Here is a 27832-nt window from a genome sequence, read left to right as displayed (position 1 = left end):
ATGAATGAGGGTAAAGTGAACGGAAGTTAACTAACTTGCGGTGAAGAAGACGAATAACTCACAGAGGGGAAAATGGCGGACAGCGGGGGAAAGCAAATCAGAGAGGCACCACAGTTCCTGCTTTTTGCCTTTTTAGGGGTATTTTTTCTTCTTCAGTTACACAGATATCATGATGTATCGTAGATTAATTGTCTTGCAATATATCGAGTATCGCAGAATCGCTGTATCGTGATACCACCGTTATCGTGGGCAACATATCGTGATAGTATCGTATCGTGAGTTACTCTGTGATTCCCACCCCTACTGGGGACCCTCTGGAACCCCTTCAAGGACCCCTGGTGGTCCCCAGACCCCACTTTGAGAACCACTGCCATAGATAACCATGTAATCCTTCAACTGATGCTAAAACATGAAAATCACCAAGATTGGATTGAAGAGGTTTTAACGGTACAATGCCGATATATTATGTTACATCTATTATCAAACTGCTCACCTGACTTCAATTTGGTCTTTCCCCTTCCCCTCCTTCTCCATGTGCAGGTGGTATTTTTGAGACGCGCGAGAGTGAGCTAGTGAGTATGGATGAGTTAGCTTTCAAGTTTGCTGTAACTAATATAAACCGCAACAGGACGCTGATGCCCAACACCACCCTCACTTACGACATTCAGAGGATCAACCTCTTTGATGGCTTCGAGGCTTCCAGGAGAGGTAGGAAATTATTATTACAGAGAATATGAATGAGCCTCACCTTAAATGCAGAGTACACAATGATACAATGTTGAGCACAAAAGGCGCATTATCCTGTGACTTGAGTTGCTCTTCTGTTTGATACGACATTAACATACAGTGATCACTGCATCAAAGTGTATTGTACGTGTCAGTATTACTCATGCTTGTATTTGATGTTCTCTTTGTTGTGCTAAGTCAGCTGTTCGAATTTCCATTAGGCTAATGGAAATTTGTCATTGGCATCAAACAGCTGAATGAAAAATGAAAGGCACACACCAAATTTTTGGGAGATTGGCCCGTTGGTCAACTTACCTTCTAAGTGATAAGAACACCAAAATGATATACTAAATATTATGTGTCCCTGGAAGATTATTTGCTCCCATACTTGATGCTAACACTTTAGCATGGACTATACTGAGTCATAGGCGACTAGCATTATCTCAAAAATGACAAAATGAGAACTTGTAGCAGCTCTAAAGCTAAATTGTAAGTAATCTTAAAGAGTAACTAAACCCCAAACCCAAATCTGTGTAAAGCCTGACATCTAATGGTAAAAGCATGTTACTGAAATTCATATTCTATAGAGCACAACACATGGTGACATCACATGGCACCAAAGATCAGCCAATAGCAGATGGCGATTTCAGTAGCCTGCTTTTTCCCACTGCACAGCCGAGGGCATCACGAGGCAAATTCAGGTCAGGCAGGCAGTCAGTCAGTCAGCTAACGCTTAGATGATGCGCTTCATCAGATGGCCTCTAGAGTGCGTTTTTGACTGTGAGATTCAGTGTTTCCCATATGGAGGCACAAAATCAAAAGTTGCTCAATGTAAAGAAATGGATCTAAATGGATCTCTAATGCGCCTGATGTGTGCATCATGTCATGTCTGTAATTTGGAGTTGTACAGACAGCAGACCAGCAGCACTGAACTCAATCCACAGTCTCCCACAGTGTGAAAACAAAAGTGAAACGTAACATTCCACAGTTAGTAATGGGGATTTGCAGACAGTAACTCGTCTTCGCTGCCATACAGACTTTAACAGCATGGTCCTTTAACTTTGCGGTAAGTAATGTTAGTGGAATTAGGTAATTTAACCGTGTTGCAGTGCGTCAGTGCATAGAATTGAACACGCGCCGTGGGTCTGTACAGGATCTGTGCTTATTACCATTAGATATAAGGCTTTACACATATTTGGATTTAGGGTTTAGTTACTCTTTATATATGTGGCCAAATCTTGCAGTTTTCTGTGGGAGATTAGTAAAATCTATACAAAATGTGATAAAACATGTATTGTGTTTTGAACTACCAGGGAATACTTTCCCTGTTTTCATAGGAAGTGAACGTGTTTTGCAATGGGAGATTGGGTACAGTTACAGTCACAAACCCATCTGTTCAACTCCAGCAAAACTGTAATGGACAAATATAACCTTCCTTGAATTTTGTGTTGTTCTCCACCAGTGTGTGACCAGCTCGCTCTGGGGGTCGTCGCCGTGTTCGGCCCGTCTCACAGCTCGTCGGTCAGTGCGGTCCAGTCTATCTGTAACGCTCTAGAGGTCCCGCACATCCAGACCCGCTGGAAACACCCCTCAGTGGACAACAAGGACACCTTCTTCATCAACCTGTACCCCGAGTACACCGCCATCGCCAGGGCCATACTGGACGTCGTCACCTTCTTCAAATGGAAGAAGCTGACTGTGGTCTATGAGGACAGCACTGGTAGGTTTGTTATGTCTGTCAGTTTGACTTCCATCAAACATCAGGGGGATTTACAAGGAGTGAGCGGTTCAGTGGTCTGTTGATGAAGACGTTCACTGTTGTGTGGATTAAACCTGTGACTTTCTGATTTCAGGACGGTCTCTCTAACCACTAGAGATTAGCCGTGTGCATACGTTGTGTGTATAGATTTGTGTGTGTGTGTGTGTGTGTGTGTGTGTGTGTGTGTGTGTGTACAGAGAGATAGAGAGTGAGAGAAAGAGATAGTAAATACATTGCACATGGGATTGTCTGAGTGAGTTTGTGCATGTGTGAGAAAGAGAGAGAATGATCTTGCTGCAAAACAACAGAGAAAAAATACCTAAAAACTCCTTAACAAAAACAACCTACTCTCATAACCCCATGTGGGTCCACCTACCTACCTGCCCACACACACACACACACACACACACACACACACACACACACACACACACACACACACACACGCAACAGCAACAACAAAAACAACAGAATGAACAGCACCAACACGACACACAAGAACACATCAGACTGAAATACAAGCAATCAAACTCCAATCAGTATGTACTGCATTTGCCGGCCCTCAGACATTGTTAAATGCGGCCATGTTATGTTTTGGAGAAAAATATCCATAATCCACCCTCTCTTATTAGTCTATACGCCTATTGTCTGATTCCATTTGTAACTGTCAAAGCTGATTCCCAGAGATACTTTCAGATCCCTAGCTCAGTCTATCACACTGTAATTGGGACACAGTGGCAAGTAAACCCACATTTTTTACCCACCTTTTTATTTGCAGAATAGTTCACTCACCTTTTTAGGTAGATATAAATCTTCATAGGTAACTCCGCTGTATACATTAAAGTAAGTAGTACCAAACTGATGTTTTATGAGGATAAGGGAAACAAAAAAACATAAATCAATGCTTTTCTGAAAATCTTTTTTTTTTTGTTTATGTTAGTGGTTGAAGATCACTGACTGATGATCATAGTTTACCCACCTTTTTATTTACCACTACATCATTAGACACCAACGATGACCTGCGAGAAAGTTCAAGTGAGAAAATATGAGAGGGAATAGGTCAAAAGTTCTGGCTTGTGTTTTCCTGTCTATACTATATATCTGTATATCCATATGCCATGTTTTCACTTACTGGCAAAATGCCATCCCACTGACTGCCACATTCACACTCTTCATGCTGGCTGGTGAACCCAATCTGTGATAGGGCAGGAGAGCCACATCTTTAACAGCATCCAGCCTCCCTGCCCTCTGACTGCACAGTGTGGAAAGCCAAACAGCAACACTGATGGCCTGAGATCTAGCAGCGTCCTGTATGGAGTCTCTGTCCCTGACCCAGAGAAGATGAGACACCAGTGCTCAAATGTCATGGTTTATAGGTTTTTGGTTTTTTTTTTTACATTTTATTTTCTATTGGAAATTTGTTTTCCTGAAATGTCATGCACACATACACATGTACAATCGCACACAATTATGCATACAGATGCACAGGATGGAGTAGTGCTGTGTGTGTGACAGACAGACAGACAGACAGACAGACAGACAGACAGACAGACAGACAGACAGACAGATAGATAGATAGATAGATAGATAGATAGAATCATCCATGCACACAGTAGTCAGCAAGCATCTGCCCTGCCTGTGAAAGTGAAAGGAGCGTGTCCCATATGGGGATCAATGAAATGTCACATTTGCCATTGTCCAGGTCTGATGCGGATGCAGGAGTTGATCAAGGCTCCAGCGAAGTTCAACCTGAAGATCAAGATCCGCCAGCTGACACCGGGGAACCAGGATGCCCGGCCGCTGCTCAAGGAGCTGAAGAAAGACAAGGAGTTTTTTGTCATCTTTGACTGCTCCTACCGCATGGCTGCTGAGCTCCTTAAGCAGGTCTGAACAGGGAAATGTCTCAGTGTCCCTTCCTTTGTTTGTTCCTTTGCTCCTCACATTTTTAAAAACGCATCTGTATGTCTTTTGAGAGAAAACACATTTGATGTTAGTTTTCAACAAGTGTCATAGATGTCTTGAAAGAAGACAACTATATTATATATATAGTGCTGAAAGGTAAAATAAGATGTGCAAGACATATAGATGCGTTAAAAATGATATTCCTTATAATTTGCAGAAACTCATATGAAACCTTATTAGCCTTGTGTTCCAAGCCCTCCACTAAAATTTGAGTAATAGCCATTACAGACTCTGATGGGGAAAGCGGTTGAAGTAACCCTTCCCTTGACTTTAAAGTGAAATACCGATGTTTTTCACTTTTCTCATAATTATCCACAGGTTGCTATGAGTGGGCAAAAATAAAGGACATGCTGACAAACTTTTGTATTATTGCCCTCAGGTGCATTGATTACAACATGCCTGATGGATTGGACAGATTAATTCAACTTCTAAATAATTCTATTTTAATTATCCACTGCATCATTTGAACAGCATCCCTTTCAGTACTCCTTCCCCTCACTTCACAAATTAATTTGTACAAATACACTTCAATTCCTTTACATTTCTCTATTGACTATCAAGTAAACACTGGTATTCACATTTCCTATAATCTTTTTCTCCACTTGTGATTTATTGTATTTGTGGTTGTAAAAAAGAGGCAATAAGAAGGATATAACTTTATTAAGCCTTTTAGTTCAGCCACAGTTAAGCTCATACATTCATCTGAAATGCCTACTGTACTGTAAGTTAGATGAAGCATAAGAGTTTGCTTTCATAATAAAAAAATATTTTGCTGAGATCCAGCCCCATGAATTGCTATTTTTTTTTTTTTTGTTCTTATTCATGTGTAATGACACCTATGGTTTTGAATTTCATACAAATGAAAATAATTGCAAATGAAAATGAAATATTCTTGGGGGCGAATGCAGGCAACAAACTAGTATTCATCTCTTTTCAGATGTTTTTATATTAAAATGTATAATACACCATGCACAAAATCTAAAAGACCACCCAAATCACTTCATCAATGGAGGTGTGACTTTGTAGCAGTGGCACTGCAGAAATCTTAAAATGAATAATATGGCCTGGCAGTATTTGTTTTGATTATTCTTTTTTCTTTCTCCTTTTCCTTTTGTAGCTTTCATCAATGGGGATGATGACAGAGTACTACCATTTCTTTTTCACGACCTTGGTGAGTTCCAAGATACAACCAAAGTTTACTTTGTTGGAAATAGCAGACACAGTGAACAACTGAGAGGCCATAAACTCCATAAAACTGAGTAGAAATTCTCTCTCTCTCTCTCCCTCTCCCTCTCTGTCTCTCTCTCTCTCTCTCTCTCTGTCTCTCTCTCTCTCCATTGTCCATCCCCTCCTCATCACATTCACCTATCCCACCCGCCCATCATCTCCTCCCAGGATTTATTTGCGCTGGACTTGGAGCCGTACCGCTACAGCGGGGTGAACATGACGGGCTTCAGACTGCTGAACATAGACGACCCGTGGGTGACCTCCACTATGGACAAGTGGGCCATGGAGAGACTGCAGGGTCCCAAACAAGAAAGTGGCCTGATGGATGGAGTCATGACTGTAAGTCCCCTACTGTTACTGTAGATCATGATGCACTAACGATGCACGCTCACCCATCTGCTCTGTTAATCTAATAGCGTTGATAACCAATATGCACATTTGCCCACCATGCATGTATGCTCTTGCACTGAACAGATATAACCATCTGTTAACCTGTAAATCTTTCAAGTCACATGGACACATGTTTTTCACATGTGAACACTTTTCTCACGTTGTATTCTGACGTTTTCACATGTTCACATATGAAAACCAACATGTGTCCAAAAAGCACACATGCATTGAATTCACATGTGGATTTTCACATGTGACTTTTTTTGTAAGGGATAGGAGCTTTTGTATTAGCATTTTGAATTATGAATGAATTATATTTGTCGTATTGTCATCTATATCCTATTGTTTGCTGCTGCAATGACCCAATTTCCCCACAGGAACCATTATAGTTATATCTTATCTTATCACATTTCTTATCAGGACATGTTATCACAGATGGCATATGCTGAAAATTTAAAAAAACACAACACCTTGCTCTCACTGCCTCCTCTACAGACGGACGCAGCCTTGATGTATGACGCGGTGTTCATGGTTGCTGTCGCGTCCCAGCGGGCCACTCAGATGACCGTCAGCTCTCTGCAGTGTCACCGCCACAAACCCTGGCGCTTTGGACCGCGCTTCATGAACCTTTTCAAAGAGGTCAGTGTTAGATAAGGGCTCGGACTTTAGAGACCAAAATCCCTGTTACATCACCAGTACTCGTCACTGTCGGGTGAAACCCTTGCATGTCCAAAATATCAACTTTTCAGGTATTAAGAAAAACAGCCTCGTTTTTAGTTTGAGCACCATGCATTTTTTACTTTTGTGGGTTTTGAAAGGGTTTCATAAGCATGAGTTGTAGAATTTCCTCAACCCATAGCGGAGAGTGTAATCCCTCAATTGAAGTTAAAGCATGAAAATCACCAGAATTTGGAGCTACAGGATTTTCACATGACAACGGCGATACATTACTTTATATGTCCCACCTGACCGTCAGTTTACCTCTTTCCTCGTGCCTGCAAATCTACAACATACGAATATACCATATTTATGCATTTATAAGCTGAAAGCATGTGGCCCCAGCCTGACTGGATGACTGGATGCCTACAGACAGAAATGAGGCCTTTGATGCATGAGTGTTTTGATCTCTTAAGTCTTAAATCCAGCTGAGAACCGTTCCCCGCCACGGAGAGGGAACATCATCATTCAATCCCCTTGCCCATATTTCCCTCTTCATCGGCTTCCCCCTCCCCCGCCCCCCTCTGCTTTCTTTGTCTCTCACACTCTCTCTCTCTCTCCTCTTCAGCTTTTCCTTTTTGTTTGCCACTGCCCATCCTTTGAAGCATCTCTCCTCCTGTGGTATTCATCACTTGATAAGTGCCTTTTTGATTGCCTGGGAGAGAGCAAGAGGCAATAATATGTCTAACACAGCACTCAATTAAAAAACATTTCTGACAAGAGACAGTGCAGAAAATGGGACACAGCTTTGATTTCAATGGCTGAAATTAATTCCTGTGCACTATAACCTGAATGTTTCCTCTCTCCTCTGGCTATTATAGTACACAATATCTCTCTCTTTCCCTTGACAGAGGGAACTGAGTTTCCATTTAGAGAGCGAGGAGTTGCCTTATTTATCCAGTGTACCCTAAACCCCTTAAAAAAAAAAATCTTTGAGCATTCTTAATGCTACCTTTTGTTTTGGGATGTGTTTTTACAGCAGATGATAATACAGATATGCACAAACACATATAAGAGAGCCACATCCTGCATTTTAAATGTCAGCACATTCAAAATTTCAGAAAGGTATTCATTTTATAACGGCAAGCTTTCATCACTGGGTGTCTGCCGCCTACTCATCTCAGATGCACTCCATGTCTTTTTGGGGCTTTGTTACAGCCCATTTTGAAATGTATTTGTCATTCAATTTCATCATTTCATGGCTGCAAGAAAACTTTCTTTGGTAAGGACAGGAAGCGAGAAGCCTACAGGAGATGTCATGGAACATCCTTTCATGGGGAGTGCTGTGGTTCATAGTAACCACTCATCATCCTCCTACAGCTGTCCAGAATCGAGAGAGACAATAGCAAAAATACCTCCTTCAGTCTTTTTTTCACTTGGCAAGAGTCATAAAACTTCTTTGTGCTCTATCTATGACTATGTAGTAACTTCCCTTAAAACCTAAGCAAAAATTTTGCAAGTCTGGAGGTTTACTATAGTTCAGGTTCAAGACTCAATTGTCCCTAATGGGGAATTTGGCTTGTAGCAACACATGCAACACAATGCATACTCACCATGAACAAAATACACACACAAATCAAAATAAAATAGTAGAAGGAGATTGAATGACCAGGAAAACAGGGCCATATGGCTGCATGTGGCTTGGTGTGACATAGTAGTATTCAAGTTATAAGTGTATAATTCAGTTACATTTCTCTCTCATAGTCTTTCTTGACATTGGTGCCCATCAGCAAATTTGGGGAGTAAGTGTGTAGGTGTCATAGTTGCAGATATTTCAGACAGGCACCTGTCAAAACAGCAGCAGTAGTAGAAAAATAAGTTCTCGAGACAAAGAAAAAACTGAATGAAAAAAGTGTGAATTTAACAAAAAAAGATAAAAACTTATAATATTTTCAGTATGAAATAAGTGAAAAACTATACAAAAGTATCGCGATATAAAATATCAATATAAAACAAATAAGAGGAAAATAAGTATATGAAGATATTCACATTAACAGGTCTACAGTACATAGCCTATATATGCACAGAAAGTGTCTAGGTGTGTAGGTATGTGTTTGTAAAAAAACGTACAGTTTATTGAATACATACAGATGTAGATGTCTAGATGACGTGTGCACAACATGCAGATTTGGATATGTGCATTACTAGCCGTCCACCTTGTCACAAAAACACCAGATGGAGGTAGAAGAGTAGAAGAGTAACAAGAATGCGCAAGGGGCATGTGCATTGTTGTCTGTTCAAATTGAGTGTGTTTACATGCACATTAATATATCTGAATATCCCAAACATAAACAGCATATCATTGCACATGTAAACACAATCATTATCACCATCGTAATCAGAACATGTTTGTGGATGGAGGTAGCATATGTACAGGAAAAGTTCAAACCATCTCAGGTCCTTGGAGCAACCTTTTGACTCCTTCCAGTCGGCACCTGATGGAATCATTTGAGTTTTCAACCTGTCTGTCAACGCTGACTTTTCTCTCCCATCCCCCTCACTCCTGCTCCTGGGAGCCTGTTCCAAAGCTTCAATTAGGCTCCACAGATACAAGGAACGAAGACAGCATTTCACACTATCTCCCTTTCCCCTGCTCTCCCGACTCTCTCCCTCTGCATTTCTTCTCCTTAGGCGCAGTGGGATGGACTGACAGGGCACATTGTTCTTAATAAGACAGATGGCCTGAGGAGAGACTTTGATTTGGACATCATCAGCCTCAAAGAGGATGGCACCACCAGGGTGAGCACAGAGGCCTGGAACAGCCAATTACACCACTCTCATGCTGCTTCCATGCTGACTGATGCATTCTATTAGGCATGTGTGTGTGCGTGCGTGCATGTGCGTGTGTGTGTGTGTATGTGTGTGTGTGTGTGTGTGTGTGTGTGTGAGAGAGAGATTTTCTGCTATAATCCATAGATTTATTATTTTGTTTTAGATTTGTTCAATTACAAATCATAATAATGCTGTAACAACTGAATATTTTTCACTCTGTCCGTGCTTTATCTCTATATTACCCTCTTTGCATTCTCGAAAGGGTTTTGTGGAGGGCGGAAGTCGCCTTACTAAAAGGTGGATTAAGGTTTGTGCCCGTGCCCTATTTGGTCTAAGCCTTTGTAGTTTGCCCTCCCTTCTTCCTTCTGCCCTCACAAAGAAAGCACTCACTCTATATGCCATGCACCTCCCTGCTCCTTGCCTTGTCAACCTTGTTTCCCTTCGCTGGTTCTGTGTACAGCAATGCTGCGTCTTTGACATTTCTGTTTCCCCGTGTTTGGGTTCAAGGTATTGCTCTGACACTTGTCAAGACCATATCACCTCCAAACGAATGAGTCAAAAGAATCAAGGAACGGATGCTGTATTAATTCATGTCCTCAAACAGTTAGTTTAATATTAGAGGATGCTGAAGTTCTCCCTCTCTGTCTGTTTGAGTTTTCAGACAGACGGGTATGCAGGCAGGCAGCAGCTGTCTAGGCGTAGAAGCGGTGATTTATACTGTAATTTTAATTCCGTTCAATACGTTTAGCCCTCAAAAGCCTCCCCTCAGAGGAAATACTACTATATGGCAAGTGCATCACATAAAACGCTTGAGTTTATGGCTATGATAAATGAATTATCAGACTGTTGCAGCCATGTTAGTTCTTGGGCACTGGAGTGTTAAATACACTCTAAAGATGATGATGAGACTAAACAGAGAAAGTAGCTTGGGAAATAAAGAATCTGTACGAGTATTTTCTTTTCAAGTTGTTGACTTTCTGGAAATTACATTTCTTCCTCGCAACTTTCTTGGCCTGGCTTAGCATCTCTGCTGCACAGTGGTAACGGTTTTCCAGTCCGATTTGGTTCTGGGTGGAGATGAGCCTCAGGATTCGGAGATAACCTTTTACTCCCAGCATTTCAGAGAGAATTCCTGTCAGTTTTTATAGCACACTTTCTTGTTGGGAGCTGCTCTGGTGTGCGCGATAAATTTACAAGGCTATATAAATCCATGACTTGGTGGTTATAAAAGTTGATGACTCTGTCTGCCGTTTGGTTGTCCGAGGCTATATTTTAGCAAAGGTCCTGATTTCGTTGGCCTGGTCAGATCAGTTTATTATTCGAACAACTTCAAACTGACAAAGGGCTAATCTGGCAAAACCAGTTGATATTTCATAGAGGATGGTATATCCACAACTTTTTGTACTGTTTTACAGTATAAGTTGAGCTAGATCACATGAAACAGTATAATCTGAGTCCAAAATGACTTCCACACTTATTCCATATATACTCACTTTGTCCAGTTATCTTTGAGATTGAGTGCAATACGATTAATTAAATCCGAACTCGTTCACTCTGTTACTCATGTGCAGTGGCCGGAGATAGGACAGATTTATGGACTGTTGTACAGAGTGGACCTTTAAGATAGCACCATTCAGTGAAGATATGGAGTGCTTTTAGCAGGGTTATACGTAAGCACATTTTCTATCTGGCTGACTTTGGGTGAAGAGAATAAGATAGGGGCTAATAAGGAATGAATAACATGTTATCTTTTTGAATGGATAATCCCACATAGCCCATTTCTGACTAAATAAGTTCTGAAAATAAGACTATATGGTTCTGTAGTGCTCGATTTTGATAAGTGGTGCTGATGCGCTCACTACTATTCATCCTCTTATGTAGTGAATGAATTAATGGTTCATTGTATCTGATCAGAAATACCCTAATTCATTACTTTTTGTTACAAGACTTAATCGCTTGAGGAGGGAAGCTTGTCTCTATCACATGTAAATTCTATTAACCCTCAATCTGTTAATGCACTTAACTCTGTCTGTTGCATCACTTTCATGAGCCGCTGCTCTTAACCAATGAAGGGATTTGAAAGGGTCAAATCCAGCTGTCAGATGCCTGTTCTAATCTGATAACTGTCCGGATTATTCTTCCCCGTCAGATGAACTGGACACACTCATTCACAGTTACTGTACAGTAACAGTGCAGAGGACTAAACACTATCTCTCCCTCTATCCCCTCTGACCTCATCTGATCCCATCCTTCCTCATTCACACTTTTCCCTTTCGGTGTGGTTTCCTATTCTTTAATGTCATATTCATGTAAAAATATTCCCCAAAATGGAGTCCAAGGAACATAGTGTTAGGAGTTAATTGCTCATATCAATCATTTGTCCACTATTTCAAACGTTTCTGTTTTTCAGTATAGTAATTCAAAGCTGCTTTGCTTCCTGCTGTTAATATCTCTTTCAGGTTGAGACAGAATGAAATATTACACTAACAGATGTCCATGTCAATCTGACACAGTAATTAATCATAGAGAAAATGTTGTCTTCACATTTGTTTTTTGAAAAAGCAGCTTTGTAGTTTAGGCAGTACAGTAAGTTTGATAACGGAGAGTGAGTTCCCAGATAAATCTTTACACACAACAGGAATAATATCCGTTTGCCCTGGAATAGCTGTAAATTTGACACACATAATCAACAACTCAGTTTGGAGGAACTATTTCTTAATTTCCATATTCACTATAAATAAGATTTTTTGGCATCTTACCCAAAATCATAAGAGCTAAGCTGAGCACAGGGAAATGTTCTAGGACAGTGAAAGAAGAAGGTTGGAAATAAGCCAAATAGTCAAGAGTGCCAGGTCCTTTAACCTTTATACTGCTTTTTCATTTTGCTGTTCGTCGAATTAGAAAATATGATTACTGTGCATTGTAATGGAGCGATTTCTAGCTTCCTGGTAAGTCTTAGGAAGTTATTATTATTTAGCAGAAACCAGGCTCTGTATATTCAGTGTCAGAAGTAATCATAATACTCAATAAGCTCATCTCCTTCCCTTAACAGCAATCGCTGTCAATGATCATTAATGATACAAAGACACCCTTATTCAAAAGCCCTGTGAATAGTACATACCCATGCACTGCAGTGCATAGTCTATCTTCCATGGTGCTGGTAATAGCAGGAAACGTGGTTCAATGAATTTAAAGCCCTGTTTGCCTTTCCAGATTGCTGTGTGGAACGCTTACACGGGGCTGAACCTGACTGAGAAGTCCAACCGAGACAAGAATAACAATGTGACAGACTCTCTCGCTAACAGGACTCTTATTGTCACCACAATACTGGTGAGGAGGGAGGAAGAAGGTTAGACAGAGGACAACACAGGGGGAAGGAGGGGTGGACATATAGGATGTGAAAAGTGCAGATAGAGGGACAACAGGGGAGGAATAGAATAAGAAAGGTGGTGAAGAGGGAAATGGTGTGAGACGTGGGGGGCGATTAGAAGTGGAAAATGGTGTAACTGTGTTACAGGCCAATTAGCACAATAAATGGAATTTGTATTTTCACACTTATTAAGTACTCACACAGCTCCTACACAGAGAGGAAAGACAGCATAGAAGGAAGTGAGACAAAGAAAAGGAAACTGTCTTGAAATATTTAGAAAACATGCATGCTTTTTAAATACAGTATTGACCTAAGTTTTCTTTTCGCTATACAGGAAAACCCATATGTGATGTATAAGAAGTCAGACAAGGAGCTGGTTGGCAATGACCGTTTTGAGGGCTACTGTCTGGATCTATTGAAAGAGCTCTCCAACATCTTGGGCTTTACATACGAGGTCAAACTGGTGTCTGATGGAAAATACGGAGCCCAGAATGACAAGGGAGAGTGGAACGGGATGGTCCGGGAGCTGATCGACCATGTGAGTTGAACTATTGTTCAGAAGCAGCTGTTGTGAAGTTTATTTCAGGGTTGGAAAATATTTAATGACTTGAAATAGTATCCAACATTTTATATGTGCGCTTTAATGATAATAGTCAGGTAGTTTAAGTCGAAATTTCTTATGTTAGGATACTGTAGGTTTAGAAATACCTGTGTGTTTCTCCTGCATCTCCTCCAGCTTTAAAAGACACAAATTGCTCTCAAGGCTGTAGTACTTGAGTCCAGTTTTGGTCTTAAGTCCAGTATTGATGCCACTTTGCTGACATCTTTGACTTGTCTCCGTCTTGTACCTATTTTGACTCGGACTTGTCTTGGTCTCGGCCGCTATTAGATGTTGACTCGACTTATCCCTGCCTATCTAAAAACTTTCAAAGATGTGTTTCTCTCCACCTGGTCCATCTTTGTTTATTTTCTCCCAGCCACTACAAAAAATTAAAAGGATTACGCCTGTGTATAGTATGTAATGGTCCTTAAACTTCTTTATGCATTGATTAGTCATATTTTTCTGCTAGTTGGATGATGAAGGGTTTAGTACAGAACTCCTGCAGATAGATCTACATCTCTGCTGATTCTTAAGAAACTCCTTAAGCATTACATTTGGAAAGACATGAACACTGTTTATTGCCTATTGGTCTTGGGCTTGAATAGGACTCGATTTGCTCTGGACTCGATCTTGACTTGGTCTTGACCACCTTTGGACCTGGTCTTGACTTGAACTCAACTGGACCTGGCCTTAGAATTTAACTTTGACTTGACTACAGCTGTGATTGATATTCTACCATTGCAGTAAAACCATTGTATTGGCCTAGGTGAAAATGTAGCTTGAGCTATATTTAATGGCAAAAGTGGAAATGGGACAATTACTATAAGTAGTGAGCGGGCTGATCATTATGGGATATCAGGCAGAATTGAACACAGGCTGAAATCCTCATGAGTAACCCTCCTTAAATGCTCTCCATCTTACCTCCTCCCCCTCCTTCTGGCCGTTCCAGATAGCAGACCTGGCTGTGGCTCCGTTGACCATCACCTACGTCAGGGAGAAGGTCATTGACTTCTCCAAGCCCTTCATGACCTTGGGCATCAGCATCCTGTACCGCAAACCTAACGGCACCAACCCGGGGGTGTTCTCCTTCCTCAATCCCCTGTCCCCGGACATCTGGATGTACGTGCTGCTGGCCTGCACCGGAGTCAGCTGTGTGCTCTTTGTCATCGCCAGGTAAGAGGATAGGGTGGATTAACTGTGCTGTGTGCAAGAATGGGAGGATGTGTACGGCGAGATGGAAGGATGGAAGTATATGAGGGAAATGAGGGTGTACTGTAGGATATGAAGACAGTACAGTCCATAGGCTGTGTTGCTTGTCAGCTTTGCCATAGTGTATAGTTTGGAGGTAAAAAGGACAGGAGAGCAGTGAGATAGCAGCCAGCTCTAAGCATCACAAAACAAGAAGCCATGTGTGGTGTTTCAAATCCCCAATATACATGAGTGATATGTGGCAGGAATCACAAATAGACTGGAATAATTGACGTGTACGTACCTCAGCATTTCAAAGCAGAGCAAGTGTCACTCCTCTTGTTTTGCATAGCTGTTCTAAAATAACCAAAAAAATCATTTTTAGCTGCCTGTCGGCTGCCAGATTGGCTTTCATTGTGGTAGCTGTTTAGCAGCCTTGAGTATTTGTGAGCTGGCTCCATATTTCCCTCTCAGGTAGGGCCAGTGTGTAAAATCCCTGCCAGCTGGTTACACTTAGGAACTCCAGTAAGAGCCAGTAAGGAAAACAGATTGGTTGCGGAAATCAAAATGCAAATTGAGTTGTAGTTGCTGTCCAATCACACTGTATATATTGGTGAACTGAACAAGTGTAAATTGTACTGTAGAAATCTACTGGTGGTCCTCGTCGAAAGTGGCGTGTGTGACTGCTAAGCCCCCCTGCCTCAAGATTAGCCATGTAGAAAGAAGATTATAGAGTTTTTGCTTGATCACAACCGCATCTTTCATTCTGATATGCAAATTGCCCTTCCTTTCTTTTCTCTTTCCTCTCGTTTCTTTTACTGTCCTTCAGGTTTACTCCGTACGAGTGGTACAACCCGCATCCGTGCAACCCGTCTTCGACTCTAATAGAGAACAATTTCACTTTACTGAATAGTTTCTGGTTTGGCGTTGGAGCTCTCATGCAGCAAGGTATATAGGTCACAGTTAAAGGGTCACCCATCCCGCAGGCTGCAAAAGGCCACTGGGCCCGTCCTGTAGGGCTGCCTGGTAAACTCCCTGTATGGCAGTAAAGACTCTACTGATACTGTAAACCCTGGTCTGAGCCTTTCAACTCTAACCATCAATATTTGCCTCCCATTTGCCATAAATTCCCTTTACCTCCACGTATAATAAACCTTTAACACCCTGTGCCCTTATGTACTGTAGAGGAATTCCCAATTTACTTTTCACATTCATGAATTTTGAGTTAAAACATCCCATTCCTTCTATAACTTTGTCATTTTACCCTTTAACTATTAAATCCATCACCTCTCACTTAATCTTATTACACAAACAGGCTCTGGCAGGTTTTATGGTATATATAAGCTAGGTGTCTGAGTGTCATATATGTGTGTTTGCAGAGGTGGAAAATAACGAAGTCAATTTACTCAAGTACTGTACTTAAGTACAATTTTGAGATGCTGGCACTTTACTTGAGTATTTCCATTTTGTGAGACTTTATCTGATGGCTGTAGTTATTTGTTACTTTGCAGAATAAGGTTTTACATGCAACACTTATGATAAGCTCAGAAAATATGTTGCATTGTTAGAGTTTAAACTCCCCAACAGTATATGGAGTAGTTAGACCTACAACATTAAAATACTTCTTACAAGTTAATGCATCAATAATTTAACACTCTGAAAGGGACCGTTCTTCAGAATGAGTACTTTTACTTTTGCTACTTAAGTAAATTTTACTGCTAATACTTCTATACTTTTAATTAAGTAAACTTTTGAATGCAGAACCTTTACTTTTAATGAAGTATTTTCCCCATTATGGTATTGCTAGTTTTACTTCAGTAAAGGATTTGAGTACTTTTTCCACCACTGTGTTTTTGTATGGCAAGCGTGGTGTGTGCATGCATGCATGTGTGTGTGTGTGTGCGATTGTGCGTGTGTGTGTGTGTGTGTGTGCGTAACCTAGCTCTCTGGTGCCTGTGTATTGTGAGGAGTTTACAGTGGCCTTAGGCGTTCTGTGGGATGCCGTGTCTGACAGTAACCACTACCTTGGATACATGGCAGTTAGACCAACCCTCCAGATTCTGTCTTTAACACTAAAAGCACAGTTAAGCATTTGCCCCCTATAACTGGCAAATGTTTAAAAATGGGTATAAATGTTCCACAAACAAAAACCATGGTAACCCAAAATGTAAATGTGGTATGTATCCTTTCGTTATACTTTTCTCATTGCTTCTTCTCTCTGCCCAGAGAGGACAAGATAAAGGATGCTCACCATGTGTTTTTCAATTGTGTGTTTCCCCATTTACTGTGTTGTCTGTTTTCTGGTTTCTTTCTCAACTTTTGTGAGTTTTTGAAAAATCACACATAACTGTCATGTTTGGGTCTTTTATTTGTAATTGTTTTGGTTTGTTTCACTTTGTTTCTGTTTGTTGCTACACTTCTCCCATTTGTTCTCAACACCACCTTGTGTTTTAACAATGAGCAAAAATAAGTGCTGAGGGAGGAAAATAAACATATAAAGAGGTGCACAATTTATCATTGAGGCAGTGGTGTGAATCCAGCTATTAAGATAAACCCATTTGGACCAAGGTGCTTGACTCTGTTTTGGAGGAATATAGATGTTTTGTTTTTTGTTTTTTAATCAGAGGACCTACACATACACAAACGCACTGCACTTATTACCATTCTGGCTGTACCACTCTCACTTAGACCCACCTCCTGAGTTCAAGACCATCACCATCCACTATACAAATACAACTGGCATACCAATATAGAGTTGAAAGCCCACAGGAAACTTTAATTCCCGCATTGTCTCCATTTTTCCATCATCTCTCTGTCTCTGTCTCTCCTGCACCCTTATCCCCCTCCTTGATCTCTCTCTTTTTTTCTGTCAATTTAACCTTATGTCCCCATCACTATGTATCCAGGCTCGGAGCTGATGCCTAAGGCTCTAAGGCTCTGTCCACGCGTATAGTTGGGGGGATCTGGTGGTTCTTTACCTTAATCATCATCTCCTCCTACACGGCCAACTTGGCTGCCTTCCTCACTGTGGAACGAATGGACGCGCCCATCGACTCGGCTGATGACCTGGCCAAGCAGACCAGGATTGAATATGGGGCAGTGAGGGACGGATCCACCATGACGTTCTTCAAGGTAGATGACTTGCTGTATGTTGCTCCACATAGAAGTATCCCAGCAGGCATCTGGCTGACCGGCGTCATGGCCAGTTGACGTATGTACATAACTGTACATAGGTTAGCCTTTAAATTTGTCAAAGTCAAGCAAAACACAAAAAGTCACAGTCAAAATTGCAATGAATCCCTAAATCTTTTCAACTGATTTTGAATGGATGTGTTTTGTTTTTGGTATAAGTGAAAAGTTAGCCCTATAGCCCTATTTGCAGTCTGTTTAAATTACAGAATACTGATGTCAGAGACATTAAAATTCATATCAACTTATAGATCCAGTCCAATTATATTGTATGCATTGATGAATTGAATAAGCTTAAATTGTACTGCAGAAACCTAGTGGAAGCTCTCATCAAAGAGATGTGTGTATGATATATTAAACCAAATTGAAATATAGGAAAGAAGCCCTGAACCACTTTGTTTTTCAAGGGTATGTGTCTTGTTTTTGGTAAAACCAATAACATGCAAAATTAGTCAGCCCTGTGGCCCTGCATTTTAAGTCTGTTTAAACAAAGGAGGTAAAAAAAACAAAAACCCAGACTTTCGTTATAACACTGGTGTTGGCAAATATTTCAACTTCCCGGCCAGATGTCCAGTGGCTTTTGATATGTTTGCTGGGATTTTACTCTGCCCGCACTTTACAACAGATGTAAATCCTTAAGGTTCCGCTCCTAATTAAATTATCTCAAGTACACCCTGAAGTGTTTCTATAACAAGCTTGCCAGCACAAAAATGGTTCTTGTTTCAAATTAGTTAAAGACCTCTGGCGACTGCAGTAATAGTCAAGTAGGTGATCAAGCTACACTGTGTTTTTGTAATTAAACATGAGTATGCTGAGGTTTCTGAGCACCAGACCGACTCAATATCCACCGCTGGGACACAGCGGCCTCAACAGTGTGCGTACATCTGTGACGCATTTCAGTCGTTCGCTCCCCAATCCATTCATCTGTGCGGAACAGTGAATTGGCAAAACATAGTGTTTACCTTTGTTTTCTATCACTGTTGTCTTGCTTTCAGATGGAAGTCTGAATCAGTGCTGCCTCCACTTTAATAAAATCTTCTGGGTTTTCTTATCAAACCATTCCCACCGCCGTCCTGTAGCACTGCCAAACAGGCATCCTCACAATAAAGAGAAAACCCATAAAACACTGTGTAGTAGAGCGAGAGACAGACAGACAGACAGACAGAGATATTGCCATGCACTTAAAATAAAAAGGACACATATAGAGGAAGCGAGGGATGGGTATGTGGGATGAAAAGGGGGCTAGAGATATCAAAACTGTGCATTTGTGTTTGTGAATGTGTTTGTGTTAGATTCTGTTAGATAATGTAGGCAGTGACATAACCTTACACCAAAACCCCTGTGTTGCCTCATCAAACTACACCCCACCTCTATAATGTAGCTTTGTAAATCTGACAGCCTTACGATATACAGAAACACTATGTTTATAACAGAGACAGAGAGAGAGAGAGAGAGAGAGAGAGAGAGAGAGAGAGAAAGAGAGAGAAAGAGAAACAGACTGTCATCCACTTTGGTAAAAGTCGATGTAGAGGCGGGGAGAGATGGGTATGTGATAGGAAAGGGAGAAGATGCATATCGAGACTGTGTTTGTGTTTTTTGGGGTGTGCATTTTAAAGTTTGAAGCACGCGTTCACGTGTCAGATTGTGTTATATAATGTATCACTGTACCGCCGTCCTCAGGCAGCACCTTCACTTCCTTCCCCCACTACCACCCACTCTCCCTGCATCCTGGTGGCCCAGCAGGGGTGATCCATGCGGGGCTTTATCCTCGCAGATTGCAGCCTGTGATTACGGCTGCCTGGATGGGAAGAAACAGGCCGTGTTGATGGCTCGAACAAATTGAATCAGCTGGAGGAGATTTAGAACACAGCTGTCCCATTTTCTCTGACTGAGCGAGGAGAAACACACTCGCATACGCACACACACACACACACACACACACACACACGGAGATAGAGTCCCACTCATGGTACTTTCAAACTCTTATACGTTTAGGAACGTATTTGTGCATGTGTTATGTGGATATGTACATACTCACACATACATACACAGACACACAGAATGCAGATGCAGACAGACACTTCTTCCCAACTTTTGCCTGTTTTGCTCCCTGGCCAGAAATCAAAGATCTCCACCTATGAGAAGATGTGGGCGTTCATGAGCAGCAGGAAGAACACCGCTCTGGTCAAGAACAACAGGGAGGGCATCACCCGGGTCTTGACGACAGACTACGCCATGCTGATGGAGTCCACCAGCATCGAGTACATCAGCCAGAGAAACTGCAACCTCACGCAGATTGGAGGTCTCATCGACTCCAAGGGCTATGGGGTGGGAACGCCGATAGGTAAGTGGAGAGAGACGGAGAGCCCAGCACAGATCAAAAGGTATCTGCAAGTAATTCTCATCGTATTTTTTACTGTGCTTGGAGTACCAGATGGTTGGGGGTTTATTATATCGAATAGTTCCAGGAAAGTTGTCAATCACAGAAAAGTATGTTAAATTGACATTCAAACACTTTTTTCTGATTGTCTAAACTTTCTGTTCAGTTTGGTTAACTCCACACATTTGGCTGCTAACTAGGTTAAAACAAATAAAAAGCATGTACAAATAATATTCATGCCAGGTTGGATAAGAACAGTAAAATGTGCCCAATTCACCTAATCCCACTTGTTTTTCAACAGAATTTAACAAGCAGAAGGTATGAGCTTATTAGAGGATTTTTCTAACCACTATAGTGATAATTAATGTACTAACACAATAGTGAATGGCCATTATTTTAAAGATACAAGCTGTGATTTATTTGACCATTAAAATTTTGGGTTTGCATGTGCTCTTAAAGAGTTCACGTATGGTCTGGTATCCTCTTTATAATCCCTGAAACATTTAAATACACAGAAATGCTTCCATCACTCAGCTGGCAGAGCAGCTGAGTGATGGAAATCTCCCCATAATGTTCATGTAACGGTTCAGGCCAATTTGTTGGCTTGAGAACGTCAAACTGGAAGCAAGTCAACCTACTGGGCCATGTTTGCAGTCGATGCAGTTGGTGCAGTGCTTGTGAAAACAGCCTGTTTGTTTTCTCTTTTCCTTCTCTACATGGTTCTTTGTCTGTTACTTATCTTACTGTATTCTCCTCTAAAACTGTCTCACCACTGTCTGTAAAATTGAAATTGTCAGTTCAACTTAGCTTCATTTCTATAATTTACATGAGGCTCACACTGGCTATCAAGCCTCTATGACAGCTGTATGATGAATTTATATTGGAATTTTTACATCTTTATTTTCTCAAGATTCAGTCCTATGCTTAGTTTGTCATAACTACCTTAAGTTAGCTAAAGGTTGCAAGCTAGTCGGCTGCTACAACATTAGTTAACACTCCAAATACAAGCATAATGTTAATTCATATTGTACATGGCCTCATAGAAAGAAGGACTAAATGCAACAACAAAAGGCAATAGAGATGTTAAGAATATGAACTTTCCAAACCCTGGTAAAAGAATGCATAAGTGCAATGAAAAAGGTGAGTAAGCATTAATGCAAATTTTGAAAGGTGGGTAAATGACCTTTATGTAAGTATGGAGCCCTAGCTAACCTCTAAATACATTTTAAACTAGTGTTAATAAACATTACAAATGCAAATAGGCCTTTTACAGCCTTAAAATGCATGTATAATTTATGTTTTGCTGTCACGTACATTCTGTTCTTAGAGCAAAACCTCAAATTCCAGGGTGCAAAAATGGTTTCAATTCATTAAAACACGGTGGGGTGGCGGTGTCTCAGCAGGGCGTGCAATAGGTCATTTACTGATGGGGCCTTTAAGGCACAGTAATGGGCAATAAATGAAGAATGGCAAAAACAACAGTAAAGAATTAATGGCTCTGTCGCTAAATAATGGCTCTATATTCCCCTCCTGTTCTCTTCCTCCTTCCTCTCAAGGTTCTCCATACAGGGACAAAGTGACCATTGCCATCCTCCAGCTGCAGGAGGAAGGGAAGCTGCACATGATGAAGGAGAAGTGGTGGAGAGGGAACGGCTGTCCGGAGGAGGACAACAAGGAGGCCAACGCTCTTGGGGTGGAAAACATCGGCGGTATCTTCATCGTCCTGGCCGCCGGTCTGGTCCTCTCTGTGTTTGTGGCGATCGGCGAGTTCATCTACAAGGCCCGCAGGAACGCAGACATCGAGGAGGTGAGTGAGAGCGAGAAGCCGCTGTTCTTCTGCTGAGCGATGGATGATGGAGAGCGGCAACCATCGGATCCGAGGTTACACTCCAAAACGAGGAGGTTATGATGTTATTGAGATTTATGTTTGCTGGGGTTCAGTTGGGCAATGTTTGTAACGAGTCTTGTTGAAGAAAGAATAAGGTTGAATTTATTGTAGGGTATTTTAAATCACACCACTATTTCAAGACATTCAAATAATTATGCAAATTAATTTTCCTACAGTGTGATTTTACAGACTGAAGAGTTTGGTTTATTTTTGTTTCTTTCCAAGTCTTTTCTTTGCAGTGAGTTACTTCTCATTAATTTTTTCTTACTGCAGAGGGTCTGAGCAGATGGTTGTTAGATGTCCGTTGTTTACTTGATCAAAATCTTATTTGCATTTGCAGGTGTTGTCTTTGCAACACAATACTGGATCTGAAAATCTGCATACATGAGTACAGAATACATGTTCTCAGCCTCATTAGGGGCAGTCAACAGTGGGTTAAATTTAATAAAGGGATGGAGAGTTGGCAGCTCAAATTGACAGACATCTAATTCATTTACTCACTATTCTTTGTGTAACTCTTTATTTTTTTTCTTTTTCCAAAAACATTCCATGTGTTATTCATGAGGTGACACCAAACATATCATCATTATTGGATTATGCCTGCAACAGCATTGCTTCTGTTCCTCTGTGTTTTAATGACATCTGCTTTGTTTTTCTATCAGTCTATTTGTCAAGCGCAATTGTTATTTATATATGACAAGGATGACAAAAGTCTCATTTAGTTGAAGCATGGATATGAATAGTCACATCTTGTTTTGAGAACTTAGATTATTCATGTGCACACTGTTGTCAGAGGCAGTGTCATGAAAGAACAACAGTCCCATTCACAAGATTGAGCTTTGGTTTAATGTTGTTGTTTTTTTCTCTCATCATATTTTTATTTGTTAACTACGACGGCGTTTTAGGGCCTCTGTAAGAAAAACAAAAAATCTAAGATTTTGAGAAAAAAGTCATAATGTTTTTAGAAAAAAGTCATAATATTACAAGGGAGCCATAATTTCAAGAAAAAAGTTTTAATATTTTGAGAAAAAAGTTGAAATATGACGATAATAAAGTCAGAATATTATGAGAATAAAGTCAGAATATTGAAATATCATTGAAATATTCTACCGTTTTTTCCTCAAGATTATGACTTTCTTGTAATATTACAACTTTTTTCTTGAAATTCCGACTTTATTCTTGTTAGGGCTTTTCTCAAAACATTATGACTTTTTTCTGGAAATCTTAGATTTTTATTTTTTAAACATTTTTAAAATGCCGGTCGTAGTTAACAGAATGTGCATTTCAACTTTTTTTTTTGCTTACATGTCTGATTTGACCTATGTTGTGTTTTCCTCCATTGTTTTTTTTGTTCTGCTGCATGCTTGCGTCAGGCCTTTTGTTTCTTTTACGGGGTGCAGTCCCGTCAGTTCCAGCGGCGCGGCTCCACCTCCTCCTCTGGCACCTCCTTATCCACTGATCTGGAGAGCGGCAGGCTACTGGGGGACGACATAGAGTAGCCACGGCAACAAACATACAACACACACGCTCTATAGACGATAGGTTTGTAAGACAAGTCCATGACCTGTAACCAGGTCTCTTTCCCTCTGCCCCAACTGAAAATATCCCAGTACAGCTGATCCCAATTACCATCAACTTCTAACCTTTAATATCTGACCCTCGTTCCCACTCTGTTCCCACTCTGTTCCCACATCCTGTTATCGCCTGGTTGTCTTCGCCTGCGATGCCGATTATTTTCCTTGTACTACAGCAGACTAGATTAGCTGTCTTCAGACGTCCTCTAAGGTAAATGTTTAAAGCCTAGTTTACACTCAAATTTGATCCTCAAATTTATTCCTTTATTTCCTGAAGCCAGCGCTGAATTAATCTTCAGACAATGTTTAATAGGCTTACAATGTAGTTTTACGTTGTATTTCTTCTGATGGTTTCAGAATTTGAATTTAAATAGCAGGGGATTTCAGTCACAATGGCTCTTTGTTCTTTGGGACTGCAAGCCATAATCCATAATCAGAAAGCACCTTGGCATGTCTGCTTTAAGAGACCACCTCCTTTCATTCATTTACTTTATCTATATGGTAAGGTGCACTTTACTCGATGAAAGCCTGAAAAACTAGACTCTGCCATTAAGAGGGAAAACACTAGTACCAGGATGTTGGAGAAAAAATGGGAAAACTGTTTCAGACAATTAATCTGTTTGCTTTGTTTACAAATCATTACAATTTAGTTTTCAAAATTTAGTCAAGTTTATATAAACATGTGTAAAGCTGTGCACGGCTGACTGTTTTCTGGCTTACATTGGTTAAGGTGAGCTTTATGGCATAAGAAACATAAGTGAATGAAGGGATAAATGTCACAAGGTGTCAATTAGGCTTCAACCCGTGACAAATGGCATCGAAAATGGCATCAAATGGCAGATGCCATCAAAAGGGAAGATAAGGTCAGGTTTAAAATTGGGTTCAAAAAATGAATCATCTCATACCAGCCATGCAATATAGACATCAATCTGAGTGGTGAGATGCCTCATGCATAAGTAACAGGTCATCCATTTAGATTTTTTACTGTGGTTCTCTTACCTACAAAATACATCAGCTAATTTAAATGGCATGTTGTACTTGCTACTGAAATGACTTTCGGTCGGTTTGTATGGACAAAAGCAGATATTTGTGAAAAAAAACAACCCAAAAACTGCCGCATTAGCTTCATACTGCAGTGTGCAGCCTTGCTGGCTGAACTAGTCAATTTTTGTGTACACCAACCAACTTTTCCAAGTTTTTCATCATTGTGAGGCTAGACTTGCTGAGGTTGTTTGAGGATATCTGCACCTTTATGACTGTTCAGCGCAAGATATAGTACTAAAATGGCCTTTTAGATCCTCATATTCCCTCAGCAGCCTTTGTCGCTGTTTCACTGCAGCCATTGTTGTCGTTCTCTCAGAGTTATTTCCGGGTTCTTTAAGTTTCAATTACCTCTTTAATCTTCATGTGTCCCCACTGTGTGCTGTAAAAGCAAATACGAAACAGCAGTGAGGCTACACAAATTTGTATGTGGCACCATGTCCCGACTGTGTCTCTATTTCGGGCAAGTTCAACTTTGCTATTGGTAGTCTGTCACCTTAACAACAGTGACAGAATTCAGTTGTTTCTCTGATTTGCTGCACTTTCTGAAAGGCTAACAGTTAGCTTCCTTGAAATAACTGTTGAGTAGCCTACTCTTTTGAATACTTGATTCAGATTGGTTTGGAGGGGAGCATTTATTTTGTTCAATATGAATATGCAATATGAAAGCTTGGTACTTTGAAGGTAAGAAGGCCATTGTTATATAATGTAAAATTGGTGACCTATCCCTTTAATCTAGCAGCAAAACAAAATTGAAGTCTTAACTTGTGATGTCACACTATGGTGGATCTCATCCCTTGTTACTCTGTTAAATTGTCACTGGACACAAGATACATTTTACATGAGCAAAGCTTGTATATTTTACCCAGTAATCATGAACAAGGGGTTCATATATCTTATACCTTAATTTTAGTGCTGCCATTTGTGCATTTTTAGCCCTCACAGTGTGTAGCAGAACTGTGCCAGTTCCACTAAAACACTGGAAATTTTTTATATTTAAATATTACATTGAAATATTAGGGCAAGGCTCTCACTATCAAACATATCATATCATTATATGCTAAAATACTTTGCATTGTCTAATTTGTAAAAATGCCTTTTAGAAAATCAAATGACTGCACACAGTTAATAGAATATATTTTTGCATTGCCCCATGTTTTTTTAAATTGTGCTGTTCGGTAGACAGTAGTTAGAATAATTTTGAATAAATGAGATGCCATTGTAGCTGCTGTGGAACAGTTGCTCGGGTTAAGATGCCCCCTGATACAGATCCAAAATCAGTCCTGTTCCACACTGCTGGTTATTAGCATTTTATGAGAGTAATCTGATCTGTAACTGGTGACTACAGGCGAATTTAACAGAAATAATGATGGATGGGATCACAGAGGGATACAGACTCTCAGGATCTTCACTGCCCCCTTGGACTGAGCCTGTCCCTATATTTGATGTAGGACATAGTACAGAGGACCATGAACACACTCTGTTATAGCAAACACGGACCATTATAAAGAGGGGAATTGATACTATTGGCATAAAAGAGTGTAAGACTTCCACATACATACTAGGTGATCAATTTGATGTGTTATTACTAAATAAGATCAAAATCCAAAAGTGTTTTTTTGGATCTTAGACACTTTGGACTTCATGGGAACCATCTGGACTGTGTTGTTTCTGTGTCCAAAGGTGAGTATTCAAATAAAGTGGGGCGGCCAGGGGGCAAAAATAGCTGATTGTGTGACATTACAAGTTAAAACCAACAGTTCATACTTTTAATGTCAGTCCTGTAAGGTAAGTTGGGATGATTTATGTTCTTGTGATATTATCCTTATCCTTATCACATGCATAGCATGTGTTTTACCAAGTGAAATAATATCAGAAATGAATCAACGGTTGGGGAAGTCCCAGTTTTGCTCCTCATCTTTCTCAGTCTTTTAAATGTGAGTTAGCATCAGGTAAGTATTCTCTGCTCACAGTAAGTGTTAAAGGCGTTCCAGGGAAACCCTGTAGGAAGCCGTATTAGTTTCAAAGGCCTTAGGCAAAGCCTAAGGGTGAAAGAGGAGGACCTTCGATGGTCCTTAATTGCTAAGACCAACAGATGAAAAGACAATGATTTTGTGCCGCGAATGATAATTTGCAAAATAGATTTAGTGAGAATACCCTCCAGAAGAGAGTAAAATAAAAGGCAAATAAATGTGGTCGAAAATTAATGAGTTCAAAGCAATATATTATTCTGGAGAATCAAATAAGCCTCAGGCTCCTCATTTCAAATGCCCCTCTCTTTGATAATTTCAAATAATTACCATATTATGAATTCATAACTCTCTGCATAAGGACATTGCACAGCAGATATTGTCCTTCATCTCTTGTCTGTGTAATTGGATTTCACAGGATGAGACAAAGTTTACAACTCTTTTAGATAAACTCACAATTTCAGTGCATTTTATCATTCACGGTGTTTGTCCAGGCCTTTGTACTGACCTGCGGTCATTACCTGCCTGCTCACTCACATTCAGCAGAAGGGTAGAGCTCACTGGAGCCACTGTTAAGTTTCAGAGCTGGATCAAATGTCTTGGGTGTAGAACAGGATTTAGTTGTGAGATATTTTATAATACCGTATTGGAAGGCTGGAAGCATACCCCATTGATCATGTTGGTCCAGCTATGGAGTAGCAGTGATTCTTAATGTTAACACACTTCATTGAAAACACAGTGATTTAAATCTCACACGTCTCACCCAGGCCGAACTGTTCTCCATGGCTCTGCATTGTGTAATCAGCCATATATATGCAGAGCCATGAGGCTGATGCAGGTCACAGACTTCATGGAAATCAGTGTTAGCAGTGGCTAAGCCCAGGCCCATTGTTGTTGTTCTCTTTGGCAGTGTGTGTCTTTTAGCGCCGTCATGGAGGAGTTGGGTATCTCCCTGCAGTGTTACAAAAGCATCAGGAGGAGGTCGCGACCCCGCAGCAGAGCGGGATCGGCCTGCGTCTTCTGTCAACCCAAACGCGTTGCAAAGCGGGAGGGAGTGGGAGGGGACTCTAGCACTTGA

The 27832-nt window shown here is 40.6% G+C and overlaps 1 protein-coding gene across 1 annotated transcript; it reads left to right on the top strand.

Moving 5' to 3' along the window:
• On the top strand, window positions 1–27832 carry grik1a (glutamate receptor, ionotropic, kainate 1a). The gene is given in 18 exon segments (XM_071539746.1): window positions 1–10; window positions 541–708; window positions 2189–2446; window positions 4188–4369; window positions 5565–5618; window positions 5843–6013; window positions 6560–6703; window positions 9413–9520; window positions 9816–9860; window positions 12767–12883; window positions 13258–13461; window positions 14474–14697; window positions 15542–15660; window positions 17619–17641; window positions 17644–17844; window positions 20020–20245; window positions 21838–22088; window positions 27665–27832. Coding segments are annotated over 18 exon segments (2673 nt in total).

Source organism: Centroberyx affinis, unplaced genomic scaffold (genome assembly GCF_046629955.1).
Source record: "Centroberyx affinis isolate AG114_WGS23_722 - 3 ecotype Tasmania unplaced genomic scaffold, CSIRO-AGI_Caff_v1 ptg003508l_1, whole genome shotgun sequence".
NCBI classification, from domain to species: domain Eukaryota; kingdom Metazoa; phylum Chordata; class Actinopteri; order Beryciformes; family Berycidae; genus Centroberyx; species Centroberyx affinis.
This window is presented reverse-complemented; position numbering and strand designations above follow the sequence as displayed.